The sequence below is a fragment of the Paramisgurnus dabryanus genome, chromosome 19, assembly GCF_030506205.2.
Source record: "Paramisgurnus dabryanus chromosome 19, PD_genome_1.1, whole genome shotgun sequence".
NCBI lineage: Eukaryota > Metazoa > Chordata > Actinopteri > Cypriniformes > Cobitidae > Paramisgurnus > Paramisgurnus dabryanus.
This window is the reverse complement of record NC_133355.1, coordinates 5,540,673-5,558,265: the sequence shown is the minus strand read 5'-3', so window position 1 is coordinate 5,558,265 and position 17,593 is coordinate 5,540,673. Positions and strand designations below refer to the sequence as shown.

The 17,593-nt window shown below is 33.5% G+C and overlaps 1 protein-coding gene across 1 annotated transcript; it reads left to right on the top strand.

Moving 5' to 3' along the window:
* Positions 1–8,374: 8,374 nt before the first annotated feature.
* Positions 8,375–17,364, top strand: prf1.3 (perforin 1.3). The gene is made up of 4 exons (XM_065286049.1): positions 8,375–8,503; positions 9,035–9,555; positions 11,399–12,268; positions 13,978–17,364. Exons 1-4 carry the CDS (start codon positions 8,480–8,482, stop codon positions 14,264–14,266), a joined length of 1,704 nt encoding a protein of 567 aa, XP_065142121.1. The 5' UTR covers positions 8,375–8,479; the 3' UTR covers positions 14,267–17,364.
* The last annotated feature ends 229 nt before the right edge of the window (positions 17,365–17,593 follow it).

Sequence of the window (17,593 nt, the reverse complement as noted above, 5' to 3'; positions counted from 1 at the left end):
ACCCGCGTTGTCCTCCCGTGTATAGGCGCATTTTACTTATGCGCTCTTTAAATAACATAAAACACATTGCGCCATTGAGTTTAGACCAGGTTTTTGTTGGTCAATGGCGTAGTCTATTTTAGTTTCCTCAAAATAGCAACGCGCCAACAATGCGCCTGAACACACCTCGTTTTCAGACCAGAACGCCCATGGGCGCAAAAGGGGGCGCAAATGCATTTGCTATTTAAACAACGCGGCGCTAAACGTGAAAATTAGGGTGGAAACTAGCGAAAGACACTTTCGTCGCGCATTGCGCTGCATTGCGCCGGGTGTAAGATAGAGCCATAGATTTTTACCATTTTGGAATTCATTCAGCTGATCTCCGGGTCTGGCGGTACCACTTTTAGCATAGCTTAGCACAATCTATTGAATCTGATTAAACCATTAGCATCGTGCTCAAAATTAACCAAAGAGTTTTGATATTTTTCCTATTTAAAATTTGACTCTTCTGTAGTTACATTGTGTACTAAGACAGACGAAAAATTTAAAGTTGCGATTTTCTAGGCACATATAATAAGAACTATACGCAAACTGGCGTAATAATCAAGGACTTTGCTAATGTAATATGGCTGCAGCAGGCGTAGTGATATTGATACGCACTGCCGGAAAATAGTCCCCTTGGTTACTTTCAATAGCAGAAAGTGTTACTAAACTCGATGGAAAGCTACAAAGTTACAAATATATTCCAAAGAAAAGTGAATGATTTATGAATAATTTTGACATTATTTGGCAATACAGAGAGAATAAGGTGTAGCATAGGGTATAATTCTGTTAAGCTTCTAGTTAACACTCACAGTATGAGGAACACTTAATAATTATTGACTATGACTTTTGCCTCAGTAAACTCCCAAATTTACTGCTAATTAATAGCTAATAAGGTACACTGTAAAAAATTACTCTGGAGGGTGTTAAATTTAACCCATGAAAATTAGTTATAATTTAATTAAGTATATACGCTAGCAAGTAAAATAAAAAATAATGGGTATATTCTACCTTCACTATCCAATTTTTAACAGTAATAACTGCAATACTAAAAAAATAAGTAACATATACCCCAAAATATTGGCCTTAGCACCGCAAAGTGCGCATGAATCAACATCCAGGCGGGACTCGAGTCACCATTTTTTCATATCATATCGGCGGGAGAACTGCGGTTTGTTGACAGGTAAGTTTTTATTTAACTTGTTGATATCATCATGAATGGAAATGTTAAGTTGGTTAACTGTAAAATCTACCAGAAGTTTAGTCATTTGCGTGCTTCTCTGTCTCTGTTGTTGACAGATTGATAGGTTAGAATATGTCAGTCAGGTTAGCTTTGAATGAAACATCGCCCAGTTCTTGCACCTGCGAATACGAATAAATATCCATATTTATGATTAAAATATTAACTTCCATTATTATTATTTACATGTCTGAATCTCGTGAACAGCGGAGCTGCTCAATATGAGTGGTTGAACTTGAGCAAGCCACGTGACGAGAGAGAGCAGCGGACGGTTGATGTACGATACAGACGGGAGGGCGTCGAGCAGACAAACAAACAACGGTAAAGCTGTCGATGCTAGATAATTACTGTAAAAGTTTTCTTGCATTTATCTGTTAATATATTGAGTTTTGTTTTAGAAGGGATCCATTTATGAAGCCATTTTATTATTATTATTATTATTATCATTTACGGATACTTAACGTTGCCTTTCGCTTTTTAATGTCTGTTCAAAAAAGTATTTCGGAGTTCATATGTTATATATGAGACTTGTATATGAAGTTGAATCACTTAAAATTGAATGTAAGTACTTCTTGTTAGTGTTCAATGTTTTATGCACGTGTACTGTGAGTTATAGCATAATATGAAGTTGTATTTTTGCACTTAATAAGTTTTAAATGAAGTTGAAATGTTTGTTTGTATCGATATAGCATGCTAGTCTACTGAGGTAAATGAGATCAGTTTTTCCTCTCATATTATTGTCTTCTTTAATTTTCTAATGATAACGTGAAGAACAGTATTTAGGAATCTTGCTTTTAATGGTTTTTAACATCTCATGAAGCCTTGGTTTATTTTGTTTTATGAAATAATATGTTCAAGAAGCTTTATGTAAAACTATGATATGTTGTATTTCACTTGAAATGTATTGGGGTTATTATACGTCCAATAATTAGTTTTAAATGTTTACAGAATGTTATTTGGTCAATAAAGCAAACAATTTATGCAATCTTGTGCATGACTATTTTCTTATTCAACCCTCTCTGAATAAGTAATATGTAATGTTTCTTAATGGCTTATCATTATTAATAATAATTTAATAGATCTGTGCCTTAATACCAATAGGGTTAATGTTATTCATTTTTTTATAAGTAATTAGTTATGAAAAAAATAGGTAGACCTTACCTAATTTTTTTTACTTTATCATAGTAATTAAATTTAGGTACTTTTTAATCAAATATATAGGATATAATTTACTCAAACAAAGTGAGTGCAAATTGTTACAACAATTTTTTTGAGTAAATTCTATAGGTTGTTTTTTACAGTGTAGTTGTTGTAGCGGTTAGTATTGGATTGGGTAAAGGGATGTACAATATTGTCATGCAGAACAAGACATAAGCACTTATAAACAGCCAATATGTAAGCTAATAAGAAACTAAGTTAAAAGTGAGAATTGGTCCCTATACTAAAGTGTTACCAGGTTCCACGCAGAGGAAGTTAAAGTAAAGCTTTTCAACCTAAGGGGTTTTACAGATAAAAATAAATATTATGTGTGTTATTTTTTATTGTACAGTATTAGTATTGGTTATTTTTTTGCTAATTTATTTGTAGTTTGTTTACTTAATATTAACACAATTATCAGCACACTATAAGGTTTAAAATATTAAAGCATGGCGCTAACATGGTGACATGGTGTCATTATTAAAATGAGTTTGACACCCCTGTTCTAAGGTAATAAAAACAATACAGTAGATTGTAATTTACTTTTGGTGTTTTTATGACGAAAAATAAGTTATATTTTTGGAAGGACAAATTGTAAAAACATTTCTATTTTTGGGTGAACTAAATGCTACCACTAAAAGTGTTTTCATTCATTCATTTATTTTTCTCCAGTATCAATTTACTCCCCAGTTGTATTGGAATCTTTGTATAAATGTTATACAGTTTCTTAACCCAGAAATATCCTAGAAAGCCTAAAAGTGTATCCAATTATCCTGTAATATTTGTTTTCATTCCACAGGCTTGTCAGACCAAAGGACCTTACAACTGATGTAACATCTGGGTCGTACTCGGCTATGCTGCCTTTTGGTGTAAATGGGTTAACCCACATTCAACAGTAACTGTTCATGGCCTACATCACAATCAGGACTAAACTGTGATCTGATATGTCACTAAGTTATAGATTACATTGAGCCACGTTAAATATTTCTAAACTAGATTTCTGGTGTGTGGTTTCACGGCTGTTTTCCTCAGGACAGCTGCTTGGATGAAAAAGAAACCAAACAATAAACAAACAAATAATGTAATAGCATACAAAAGAGCAAAAAACATTAGGCCGTAAATAGATTTTGGCTCTTGGCAAACTGAAAGTGAGTTTCAGACTGAATGAATCTAATCATAAGGGTTTTCAATTTCCTTTGATTTATGAACGTATGAAATGAGTGATGAAACCTCAGTGTTTTTAGGGATGTGATAGTTCTTGGGGTCTTTGGCACAATTTTGTTAAGTTGAAAATGTATAACATTTCTTACTAACCGTATTTTGTATAAGAAACATTTTAGATTCATGCATGCTTCTAGTTCTTTCCCGTTAGGGTGAAGTAAAATAAAAAATCAATCTAAATGAATAAACATTAAAATTCGCCTTTAAAGTGCTTTGGTCTTGTCTAACCTGCATTTCATGTACCTGAAAATGAATTCATATCCTACTAGAGCGGTAAAGTAAGTCTTTGTGGAGGAATCAGCACATATAAGACATTCACTTGTTCCTCATTTCACAAAGAAGCATGAAAACAACTACAAAATTAATCTTGCAACGTTATCTCACTGAACTAAAAATGCTACATAAGGATATTATGTGTTAGCAATGTTGTTACTAAATGTGACGTTAGCAGGAATTTTTTAAGTATAATTACTTAAGACATATGTTTAGGTTCCAGGGTTATAAACTAACTTTTAGTCCATTATATTAGGCAATTTACATGTATGCATTTGGCAGACACTTTTATCCAAAGCATTTAACCCATACGGCAAAAAATAAAACATTTCTCTGGCCAAAAATATGTTTTGAATGTTATGTTAAATACATTTTGTAAAAAATAGCTTAATTATATATATTTTAACCTTCATATATTAGGAAATATTTCAAAATGTATTTTAGGCGCAAAAAATACATTTCTATGTATGTGTACAAACCCATACGGCAAAAAATATTTTTTCTGGCCAAAACATATAGGTTTGCATAAAATGTAAAAAGTAGAAATATATAATGTAAATGCATGAATAAAATATAAAATAATATATTAAGTATATTTTTGCTGTTAAAATTAGTGCTGTCAAAAGATTAGTCACATACAAAAAAGTTTGTTTTTGCATAATATGTGCACAGTGGATAACTTGTATATATAAATACACAAACATGCATGTATTTGATAAATATATTATATTAGACACACACACACACACACACACACACACACACACACACACACACACACACACACACACACACACACACACACACACACACACACACACACACACACAAACAAACAAACATACATGTATACATTTAAAAAAAAATATATATATATATTCAGATTTTGATATATTTTAGATTATATATATAAAAATATATTTTTTTAAATGTATACATGTATGTTTGTTTGTGTGTGTGTGTGTGTGTGTGTGTGTGTGTGTGTGTGTGTGTGTGTCTAATATAATATATTTATACACACACACACACAAACACACACACACACACACACACACACACACACACACACACACACACACACACACACACACAACCCACGCACACATATAATAATTACACACAATACACACAAATATATTATGCCAACGCAAATTTTATTTTGCATACGATTAATCGTGATTAATCTTTTGACAGCCCTATTAAAATATTTAATTTGAACGTTTTTTAAATTTGTTATGTTTACAGTTTTTCTTTTTTAATGCGATGTCAATATAAATGCTTTAAAATAAATTTATTTTTAAAATATATTTCAAAATATACAAAAAATTGCCAAAAAAAATATAGGTGCAAAATACATTTTTGCAAATATATTTCAGCACATATATTTTTGGCTATTTTTGTATATTTTGAAATACATTTAAAATCATATTTTAAAAAATATATTTTTTGCCATATGGTAATGCATTTAAGCTGTAGCTGGGAACGTGCGTTCCTTGGGAATCAAACTCATGACCTTTGCACTACTGATGCAATGCTTTCCAATTGAGTTACATGAATGCTTGTCCCAATTGGCCACAGTTGTGATGTCTACAATTTAAAAATGGCCGGGTTATTATTATTTAACCCAGCGGTGTGTTCTGTCCAATATTTACCCATTATGGGTCAAAAATAACCCAGCCAGTGTAGGATTAACTTTTGCTTAACATAAAGAATATGTTTGGTTTTTTAAGCTTTTTTAAAACGAACCAAGTATTTGCTGTTAAGATCGAATGCTTTGCTCATTTCACAAATATTAAATAAAAACTGTTACAGGGTTGTAATTTGGGTGTGAAACTGTATGTTTCTTGAATGCATGGGTGTGAACTTTACAGAGGAACAGAGCTCTCCGTGCCATTTCTGCAGTCATTGCAACTTCTCTATATGATTGTTCAGCTAGATATGAAGAGTTGCTTAGATGCAAAACCCTCTAAGTGCATCATACATGTTTTCTTGTAAATTAGCATTTTTTTTTATCAGACTCTTAATGTATTCTGCAAACAAAGAGGTATTTTAAGCAGGATTAAGCAGATTTGAAATTAAACTATTTAATGAACATATACGTGCCCAGAACATTCAGTTAATAGTATCATCTTTTCATATTTGACACAGGTGAACTTTAGCGGCTTTTGCACCTGAGCTCCTCACATTCACATTAATGAAGCACTACATAAAAACAGTGATCATATTCATCCTGTCTGCAAATTAAGTAAACATAAAGTGAATCCATATATTTATATGAGGTCTTAAAGTTTTTGTGGTCTTGTAAGGCGTTGGGTCATATGAATGACAGCATCAGAGACTTACGGTTTGCACTTGACTGGCTATCTTTTCAATCTATAAGATAAGAACCACTAGACCACAGATCCAGAGAAGTCAGTCTCGGTCAGTGTGGAGGTCAACAGTCTGCTATTTAAATGCATTAAACACAGACGGATAAAAAAGATTCAAGATATGAGTTTGTGATTAGCATAACCCTGTATTGTGACAATGTCATGATTCATTTGCATTAAATGCATCTTATTTGCCACTGAGACGTTTAGGTTATATAAGACCCAGCATCTAAAACATTCACAAATGCACTTAAAGAACAAAAAAGAAAATTCTGTCATTATTTTCTCATTCTCATGTTGTTCTAAACCTGTATGAATTTCTTTCTTCTGATGAACACAAAAGAAGATATTTTGATAAATGATAGTAAGCACACAGCTGCTGTAACCATTGACTTCCATAGTAGGAAAACAAATATTATGGAAGTGTTGTGATAAATGATGAAGAAGATATTTTTATAAATGATGGTAAGCACACAGTTGACGGTACCCATTGAATTCCATCGTATTCGTTTTTCCTATATGGAAGTCAATGGTTACAATCAGCTGTGTGCTTACAATCATTTTTTAAATATCTGCTTTTGTGTTTATCATAAAAAAAGAAATTCATACAGATTTAGTACAAATACAAAATCATCATCTATGGATGCACTATCCCTTCAAGTGCATTTGTGAATGTTTTAGATGCCCCAAGCTGTCATTGGGGCCATATCCTAGATATATATAAATGTGGCACCAATATATATATATATATATATATATATATATATATATATATATATATATATATATATATATATATATATATATATATATACACACACTCACCTAAAGGATTATTAGGAACACCTGTTCAATTTCTCATTAATGCAACCAATCACATGGCAGTTGCTTCAATGCATTTAGGGGTGTAGTCCTGGTCAAGACAATCCCCTGAACTCCAAACTGAATGTCAGAATGGGAAAGAAAGGTGATTTAAGCAATTTTGAGTGTGGCCTGGTTGTTGGTGCCAGACGGGCCGGTCTGAGTATTTCACAATCTGCTCAGTTACTGGGATTTTCCTGCACAACCATTTCTAGGGTTTACAAAAATGGTGTGAAAAGGGAAAAACATCCAGTATGCGGGAGTCCTGTGGGCGAAAATGCCTTGTTGATGCTAGAGGTCAGAGGAGAATGGGCCGAATGATTCAAGCTGATATAAGAGCAACTTTGACTGAATTAACCACTCGTTACAACCGAGGTATGCAGCAAAGCATTTGAGAAGCCACAACACGCACAACCTTGAGGCGGATGGGCTACAACAGCAGGAGACCCCACCGGGTACCACTCATCTCCACTACAAATAAGAAAAGAGGCTACAATTTGCACGAGCTCACCAAAATTAGACAGTTGAAGACTGGAAAAATGTTGCCTGGTCTGATGAGTCTCGATTTCTGTTGAGACATTCAGATGGTAGAGTCAGAATTTGGCGTAAACAGAATGAGAACATGGATCCATCATGCCTTGTTACCACTGTGCAGGCTGGTGGTGGTGGTGTAATGGTGTGGGAGATGTTTTCTTGGCACATTTTAGGCCTCCTAGTGCCAATTGGGCATTGTTTAAATGCCACAGCCTACCTGAGCATTGTTTCTGACCATGTCCATCCCTTTATGACCACCATGTACCCATCCTCTGATGACAACTTCCAGCAGGATAATGCACCATGTCACAAACCTTGAATCATTTCAAATTGGTTTCTTGAACATAACAAAAACTTTATATATATAGTAGGTCAAAGTAAAAAATATATAAAAGGTAAATAAAGGGGTAAAAGCTCGCATCATATTTACAATTTTTAAATCTGGCCCTCGAAGAAGAGTAGCTAAAGACCCCTGGCGTACAGTAAGAAACAAACATAGTTATGCATTACTGTAATTTTAGCAGTACTTCTTTAAACAAAATAATTTCTGAGAAGATTAAACTTCATCTAGTTCAAGTCTGTAAAGGCTGTTTGAACAAATGTTTTTCTTTTTTGAAATAAGTGTTTGTGGGCAAAGTGAACATGTAACCGTTTCAACCTGGTGTTTCTGAGTCTGGCTTTTTTTGTTCCCGTTTTCTCTTTTCATAACTTTGGTGTTATTCAACCGAAGCTTCTGTCCTGTGACGGTTTAAGCAAAGCTGTTATGAGAAACTCCAACTGGATAAATGTAAATTGCAAGTTCAATTTATTCATTTTTATTTATAAGTATCATTTATTATGTAGAGTTTATTTGTCTGTATAATAATCTTGCGCATCAGCACTTGCACATTTTGAGATATTTTAGGCAGCTGCTTCGTATGCTATTTCTTGATGTGAGGACTTGATTCTGTTACTTTATTTTAAATTTAATCAAAAAAAGTGTTTTTACTAAACTGAAAATATGAAAATGTTATTGTGCGATCTGGGCTTGATGTTATACAATGAATATAAGTTGTCTTTCTACTTAATAAGTATACTTTAAATGACGCAGAGTTAGAGGTCACTTATTTTAACTTTAATTTGGTTTGGATAATTCACTTGATAATGACGTTTGGCTCTTAGTAGTGATTTCGTTCACTAATATTGTGCAATGCTGATGCTTGTAGGAACTTTTGTAGGTATATATTTTCACCCAATGTCATTTATTTTGTAAGTTATTACTTTGACCAATGTGAAATAGTCTATAAACAGTCTTATATATTTTATCATCCTCTCTCAGATTGTTTCTGCAGTACAAATGGCTCCGGTTCTTCTGCTGCTCTTTCTTCCTCTTGCCCTCTGCTGCGAACAGGCCCCTAGCACCGAATGTGAGACTATGCCTTTCGTACCCGGGCATAATTTGGTGGGAGAGGGCTTTGATATTGTGCGAATGAAGACCACCGGAGCCTTCGTGGTGGACGTGCGTACCTACATGACAGGAGGAGAACATGGCAACTGCACTATGTGTGACAACAAACTGCTCAAAAAGAAGCAGAAGTTGCCGGCATCTGTACTCGACTGGCGCATCAAGGTAAAATGTCGCCGTAGCGTCAGTGCCAGGGTGCACGAAACCGCCAACTCTGTGATTAAAGACACCACCAATTCAGCCAGCATCAGCTGGAAGGTTGGATTGGGTCTGCCAGGCGTGGCAGGCGTGGCCTTAGGTGGCACTCATTCGAAGTCAGCCAGGTTCGCAAAGAGCCATGCATCTAAAGACAAGTTCTCCTACACAAGTCACACCTTCTCCTGCAGCTATTACACGTAAGTTTTGGTATACATACGATGCTTAACAAAATTATTAGACCACCTGTCTATCTATCTTACAGTTCACCCAGCAACATGAAGTGCTTTAAATGGGACATTTCACAAAACTTTTTTAAAATGTCAAATAAATCTTTGATGGCGATCATTTCTCTTTCTCTCTGCACTAAATGGCAGTGCCGTAGATGAATAGTGCAGATTAAGGGGAGGTTTAATTATAATAAGATCCCCTTCTGACATCACAAGGGGGGCCAAATTTCAATGACCTATTTTTTCACATGCTTGCAGAGAATGGTTTACCAAAACTAAGGTACTGGGTTGATCTTCACATTTTCTAGGTTGATGGAAGCACTGGGGACCCAATTATAGAAAAAGTCAGATTTTCATGATATGTCCCCTTTAATGTGGACTCTCTCCACGTGTAATCATATCAAATTAATTTGAGTCGGTACATATAACTTCTCTTAGAAGTCAGAAATGAATTCAGCGTAAAACCATTAAAACTTATTTTTCTATTAATGACAGCAAGTACATTAACTGTAATTGGGCATCTGAATAAAACAACAACACTGCAAAAAATTATTTAAAAAAAAAAAAAATCTTAGTATTTTTGTCTTGTTTTCAGTAAAAAAATCTAAAAATTCTTAAATGAAGATGCCTTTTCTTGACGAGCAAAACGACACAAGTAAATAAGTCTAGTTTTTAGACCAAAAAATATCAAATTTAGGTAATTTTGTGCATAAAAAAGCCAAACAATCTGCCATAGGGGTAAGCAATTTTCTTGCATTTTAAATTCAAATTTAGTGTTTAAAAAAAATATTTTTTGCTTAGCCCATTGGCAGATTTTTTTTGCTTATTTTATGCACAAAATCACTTAATTGTGAAGTTTTTGATCTAAAAACTAGACTTATTTTCTTGTGTCGTTTTGCTCATTAAGAAAAAGCATCTTAATTTAATTATTTTTTGATATTTTTACTGAAAACAAGACAAACATACTAAGAATTTGTTTTTCTTGAAAATCATTTATTGCAGTGAAGGTCCTTTACTATTTTTCCCCTTTCATGAATAACAGTATATTTGAAAATTCATGAATAAAACAATTATATTTTATAGCAAAAATACTAATGTGACTAAAGATCTTACACATAATGCTGGATTAACCATTACTAAAAACATAAATTGTTTTGGTAATCCCTATACTGTTAGTTTAGTGCAGCTGTGGCACAAACTTTAAATTGAGTGGTGGTCAAATAAATTTGTTAAGCACTGCATATGTATGATTTTTCAATTAAAATGGCTGTTGCCCGTGATGTGAATTTTTTTTAACAATTGGTAAGTGAAAACCTAAAAAGTTCATTTAAATATTTTTGTTACCAAAATTTGAAAAACTTCTTAAAAAGTCTGAAACCCTGTTTAGGTCAATCTGAAAGTGGGTAACAGTTTATCTAACATATATTGGGACGGTTTCCCGGACAGAGATTAGATTAGTCCTAGACTAAAATGAATGTACGAGCTGAAAACAACTTGAACTGACATATCTTAAAATACATCAGTGCCCTTTGTTTTGCCACAAAATAACCACACAAGTAATGTTTTTAGTAAGGCATGTTTGTTAAAACTAGTTATATTTCCTAATTAAACAAAGGCCTAGTCCTGTCTTAAACTAATCCCTGTCCAGAAACCACCCTATAGTGTGTTATCTAACTTAAAGTGGGAATCTAATATTTCAAAAACCGAAAGTCAGTGTACCCTATTCATGGAAAGGACCTATCTGTTGGGAGATAGGTCCTAATGTGTAAATGTATTCAGTTTCTCATAAAGTCCATATAATCATTCGTTTCAGGTTCCGTCTTCATGCTCGTCCTCCACTAACCAAAGAGTTCAACGGTTCCATCAAAGCCCTTCCTGCTCTATTCAACAGCAAGTCAGAGGCGGCCTACAACCACTTCATCTCCATCTACGGAACGCACTTTCTGCGGAGAGTCAGCCTGGGTGGACGCGTAAAATCGACCACTGCCGTGAGAACCTGCAAGGTTGCCATGACGGGACTGTCGGTAAACGACGTGAGTAACTGCTTATCGGTAGAGGCGTCTGGGATAATCAAGGGTGTGAAGTTGAGCGCGCAGACGCAGTTCTGCAAGGCCAAGCAGAAAAAACTACAGCGAAGCCACAGCTTCAGCGCCTCTTTCTCTGACCGTGTTACTGAAATGACAGGGGGCAATGGTAAGCATCACGATATCCTCTTTACTCCGGACAACAAAAACGGGTATGGACCATGGCTCGAGTCATTGAAGACGATCCCAGGCGTAGTTTCTTATACGCTTTCTTCACTCCATATGTTGGTGACACACGACCCAGTCAGAAAAGCCAGTTTACAGGCCGCCATTAGTAAATACATAACAAAAAATGCTATAAATATTGGCTGCTCCTCAAAATGCAAGGTGGGGCATCGTAAGGGTAACTGTGCGTGTAAATGCAGCGGTCATCAACGTATTGATAGTGATTGCTGTCCAAGCCAGCCAGGAGTGGCCACTTTGACTGTGATAGTGATAAGCGGTGCGGGACTGTGGGGAGATTATTTCACAAAAACAGATGGTTATGTAAAAGTGTTTTACGGAAGCCAAGGGGCTACGACACATGTGATTTGGAACAACAACTTTCCTCATTGGAACTATCGTGTGGCATTTGGAACCGTGGATCTGAGGCAACGAGCGTGAGTGTGAAAAAGTGTCTCTTTAAATCTTACAATTTGTTAAGACTGACTTTCTATGTGGTATTACTTTACAATAAGGTTATAAATGCTAACACTAGTAACTGCATTAGCTAACATGAACTAACAATGAGCAATATGTGACCCTGGACCACAAAACCAGTCATGATTTGCACGGGTATATTTTTAGCAAATGCCAACAAAACATTGTATAGGTCAAAATAATTGATTTTTTTTCATGCCAAAAATCATTAAGATATTAAGTAAAGATTTTGTATGCTTCCTACTGTATATATATATATATATATATGTGTGTGTATGTATATATATATATATATATATATATATATATATATATATATATATATATATATATGTATATGTATATGTATATGTATATGTATATGTGTATATATATATATATATATATATATATATATATATATATATATATATATGTATATGTATATGTATATGTATATGTGTGTATATATATATATATATATATACATATACATATACATATATATATACATATACATATATATATATATATATATATATATATATATATATATATATATATGTATATGTATATGTGTGTATATATATATATATGTATATGTATATGTATATGTATATGTATATGTGTGTATATATATATATATATATATATATATATATATATATATATATATGTATATGTATATGTATATGTGTGTATATATATATATATATATATATATATATATATATATATATATACATATACATATACATATATATATACATATACATATATATATATATATATATATATATATATATATATATATATATATATGTATATGTATATGTGTGTATATATATATATATGTATATGTATATGTATATGTATATGTATATGTGTGTATATATATATATATATATATATATATATATATATATATATATATATATATATATATATATGTATTTATCATTAGTACTATTTATTGCTAAGGGCTTAATTTGGACAACTTTAAATGTGATTTTCTCAATATTTTGATTTTTTTTGCACACTCACTTTCCATATTGTTAAATTGTTGTATCTCGGCAAAGCTTGTAACTTGTCCCTTGTGTCTGGTTTTGTGGTCCATGGTATTTTTCATCTTTGGTAATGTACATGCTAGTTTATTGTGCATCAACTAATGTTAACAGTTACAACTTTTGATTTTAAAAATGTATTAGTAAATGCTAAAATTAACATGAACTAAGATTAAAAAAGCTGTGGAAGTATTGTTTATTATTAGTTCATATAAGCTAATGCATGAACTCATGTTAGCAAATGCAACCTTATTCTAAAGTGGTACCTTTGAACCAGAAACTTGTGTATGGGTCAAATAATATTTTTAATTTAGGCGTTAATCCATTATTTCCCATTAAAGTTATTTTGTAGAGAAACAAAATATTGTATATACAGTCTAAAAATGCTGGATTATTTTTAACCCAGTGTAGGGTCAGAAGGGACAAACGCAGCCTTTGTGTTAAATTTGCTTAGAAAATGTTTATATTTCACCAAGCAGTGGGTTAAAAACAACCCATGCAGCATAGGTTAAATTACAAAACAACAGGCTGGGTTCGTCCATTTTTGACAACTTTGAGTGTGGAATGTTGATTTTTTTGTTAAAAACATAGTTTTATTTAATATCATTTCTACCATCATCTTTCAGGCCAATTAGGTTTGAGGTGTGGGACCGTGATAACCGCTGGGATGATGATCTCCTGGGAAGAGGTTCTGTTATCCCAACTCGAAGCAACGGTATACATAGGCGGATGGGTCTTAAGCATGGCAGTTTTCTGGTCTCCATTAGTGCACATTGTGGCCCGAGACTTGGAGGTGCATACTGTGAAAAATATACCCCTGCACCTGATGGAGACACTATTCTAACTGATTACAACCCATTGATGCCAGTTTCATTCAATGTATCAAATGGTTTTGCAGGAAAAACATTTCTGTAAAAATAAGGTTGCGCAAAGATAATCTAAAATGGATTCAGAGCTTAAAAAATAACGTGCCACCTGAATATCTTATACAAGATTATCAAGTTATTTGATTAATCAAGTCTATTTTTTTAATGTTCCTCTAATTAATAATACTTTCTTTATACACTCTCAGAAAAAAGGTACAAAAGTTGTCACATTGGACGGTAACTTTTAGAAAGGTCCTAATATGTACCATTTTTGTTCCTTTGAGGTACCAGTATGCACCTTTTAGATATAAAAGTGTAATTTTTAAAACGTACTGCCAGTGACAACTTTTGCACCTTGTTTTCTGAGAGTGTGCTTTTTACACAACAGTGGCGGCCGGTGACTTCTTTTTTCGAGGGCGCTCGATGCGAAGTTCGTCACAACATGTATGTAGCCTGCCATGTGTGTGGTTCCTTTTTTATCAAAATATGTGTTCTGCGCGTCGAGCGATCCTGTGTGCATCACTTGTCTTGTCAAAATAAGTGCCTGCTGCAGACGCATCTAAAGGGTTTATGATAAAAGAGACGCTCGCGTTTGCCAGATACTCGCATAATCTCATGCATAATCACAGTTAACTGTTAAGGGAGTGTCGTGCGTATATTTTGTGAACGTGAGCGCCTCTTTTATCATAAACGGTTTTGACGCCTGTGCAGCAGGCACTTATTTTAACAAACTCGTGATGCACATAGTTCACATATTTTCAGGGATGCACCGATAGGATTTTTTTGGGGCGATATCGATTTAAACAGACAACTTCTGGCCGATGCCGATACCGATATTAAACACTTGTATACAATACTATACAGTTGGTCTATTAGCTAGTTTATTTCTGCATCAAATTATTTTTACTGAACATGGATTGGATCTAATTGACATTCAACTGACCAACATAATAAGAGAGGCACAAATTAAGCTAAAACAAATACAATAAGACAACATGACAACCTTCAAATGTGGTTTTTGCTATTTAGCATTTATTTTATTAACAACATTAACTCATTTTTTTACATATACTGGATTTTTATGCAGTTAATTAATAAACAATCGGTATCGGCCTTTCTTGTGCTATTGCCGATATGCCGATGGTTTCAAATTCATCAAAAATCGGCCGATAAATACTGGCGGCCGATAAGTCGGTGCATCACTACATAGTTTGAAAATGCAAGCAACACACATGACACTCCGAATACTTCTTTTGAATTAGCGCCCCTCAGATGAGCAGTTACAAGCCGCCACTGTTACAGAATAGCCATTTTATTAAGATTAAGCAAAAACATAGTTAGATAGATGAAATACAGAACCTTTAAAAAAAGCATTTTGGTTTAAGGCCTTACACTTTCACTGTTTAGAGATATCAGTGGTTAAAAATGCAGAAGGCATATTCAAGGTTTAAACCTCAGTAAGTGGCTTTCAATTAACTGCTTAAAGTTTAGGAATATAGGAGCACAGTGATTAAGGTTCGAGCTAAATGGTGGGAACAAGGATATTTGATTGGGGTGGAGTTGGCTCAGCATTTATTTTCTTGACAATGTTGGCATCCACACACAGGCATTAATCCACTTTGCATTTTTTAGAGTGCATTTTTGAAATACTCCAAATGCAGTCTGAGTTCAAGTAAACGCATCAGAGCTCAAAAGAAATGAAGAATAATGAGAAACCCACGGTAGATGCATTATGTGTTTCAAAATGAACAGGAAATAAAATGCAATATTGCAAATTATTTAATGCAGTCAAAGCATTAGGGAGAAAAATGGCAGAAAAGAGCAAAGAAATTGGTAAACGAAAATTGTCATATAGAAGAAAAAGAGACTGATCTGAAACTGTCTGAATTCTTTTTAACAGATTAGGTTGTATTTGTTACCTTAGGACATGCATTAGCTTACATGAACTAACAATGAACTTCTACAGCATTTATTAATCTTAATTCATGTTATTTTCAGCATTTACACTGTAAAAAGTAGAATTTAAAGGGACACTCCACTTTTTTTAAAAAATGCCGATATGGCTTGGAAATATAACATATAACATGGCTGCAGGAGGCGCAATGATATTATCATGTTACAGCAGCAAAGTCCTTGATTATTACACCAGAATGAGAGTATAGTTCCTAGCCATATCTGCCTAGAAAATCACAACTTTTAATTTTCCGTCGGTCTTAGTACACGATGTAACTACAAAGAGTCAAGTTTTAAATAGGAAAAAATATCGAAACTCTTTGGTTATTTTTAGCGCAATGCTAATGGTCTAATCAGATTCAATGGATTATGCTAAGCTATGCTAAAAGTGGTACCGCCAGACACTGAGGTCAGCTGAATGGATTCCAAAACGGTAAGAATCAAATGTTTAACTCTAGGGGAGCTGGAAAATGTGATCACACTTTACAAAAAAAGTGGAGTTTCCCTTTAAGTTAAAAAAAATCTGATTTTAGGTGTAACCAGTTAAAGTAATTTTTTTAGTTTTTTAAGTAATATATTACTAATATATTATTAAAATGGGAGGCCCTGAGATTGTGCCGGGGGCCAGTTTTATTTCATTTTATGAAATACATGAATTTATCATTTATTCTGTGTAATTAAACCTCTGAAAAATAAGGCATAGAATTTTATATTTTAATAAGTTTTGTTTAATTCAAATTTGATGTTTTACAATGTTTCTTGTCATACATTTTCTTTGGGGGGGGTCATAAAGGGTCACCGTACACAAGGGGAGGGGACACGCTGAAAAAGTTTACAAAACTGAGCATATGCATTACTAATGTTAACAAAAACAAACTTATTGTAAAGTATTACCAATTTTTCTATGTAGTTTATAGTTAACCCTAGTTGCCTAATATGAATGTTTTTGTTGGTTATATGTACTATTTGGACTAATATAGCTTTAAGAAAATATATGATATTTACAAAAACAGTCAAAGTCTTCATATAAAGATGTTTATGTCGTTTGAAATTGCTAGTTTTCTAGAAAATGGTGATGTATAAAGGGCTGCATGTAAAAAATGGTTAACATTCAGAACGGCACCTGTTACCCATCTGTTTCTATGTCTGTGAGTTACAGCATTTTAATTTCATCATTCATTGTAATTTGATATGTGTAAGTAAACTCAAAGTGTAACAAACCTTGATGTTTGTATCTTTAATACATTACAGAGATGCTCTATATTTTTAACACAAGTATACTAAATATGTGTTAAAAACAAGTCGATAATACAAGGTTGTTCTGTGAGCCACATGGCGCCCCCTGGAGGATAAAAAAACTGCATCACTCAGGAAGTGTCTCCTTAAAGGTTTCCATTCTTTACAGATCAATGATTTAGGGCCT

Bases quoted from the DNA above. Each gene is read 5' to 3' on its own strand.
- prf1.3 (XM_065286049.1), top strand. From the start codon at position 8,480: ATGAGAAACTCCAACTGGATAAAT. The intron at 9,556-11,398 runs GTAAGTTTTGGT...CATTCGTTTCAG, and splicing joins TTCTCCTGCAGCTATTACAC to GTTCCGTCTTCATGCTCGTC. The intron at 12,269-13,977 runs GTGAGTGTGAAA...ATCATCTTTCAG, and splicing joins GTGGATCTGAGGCAACGAGC to GCCAATTAGGTTTGAGGTGT.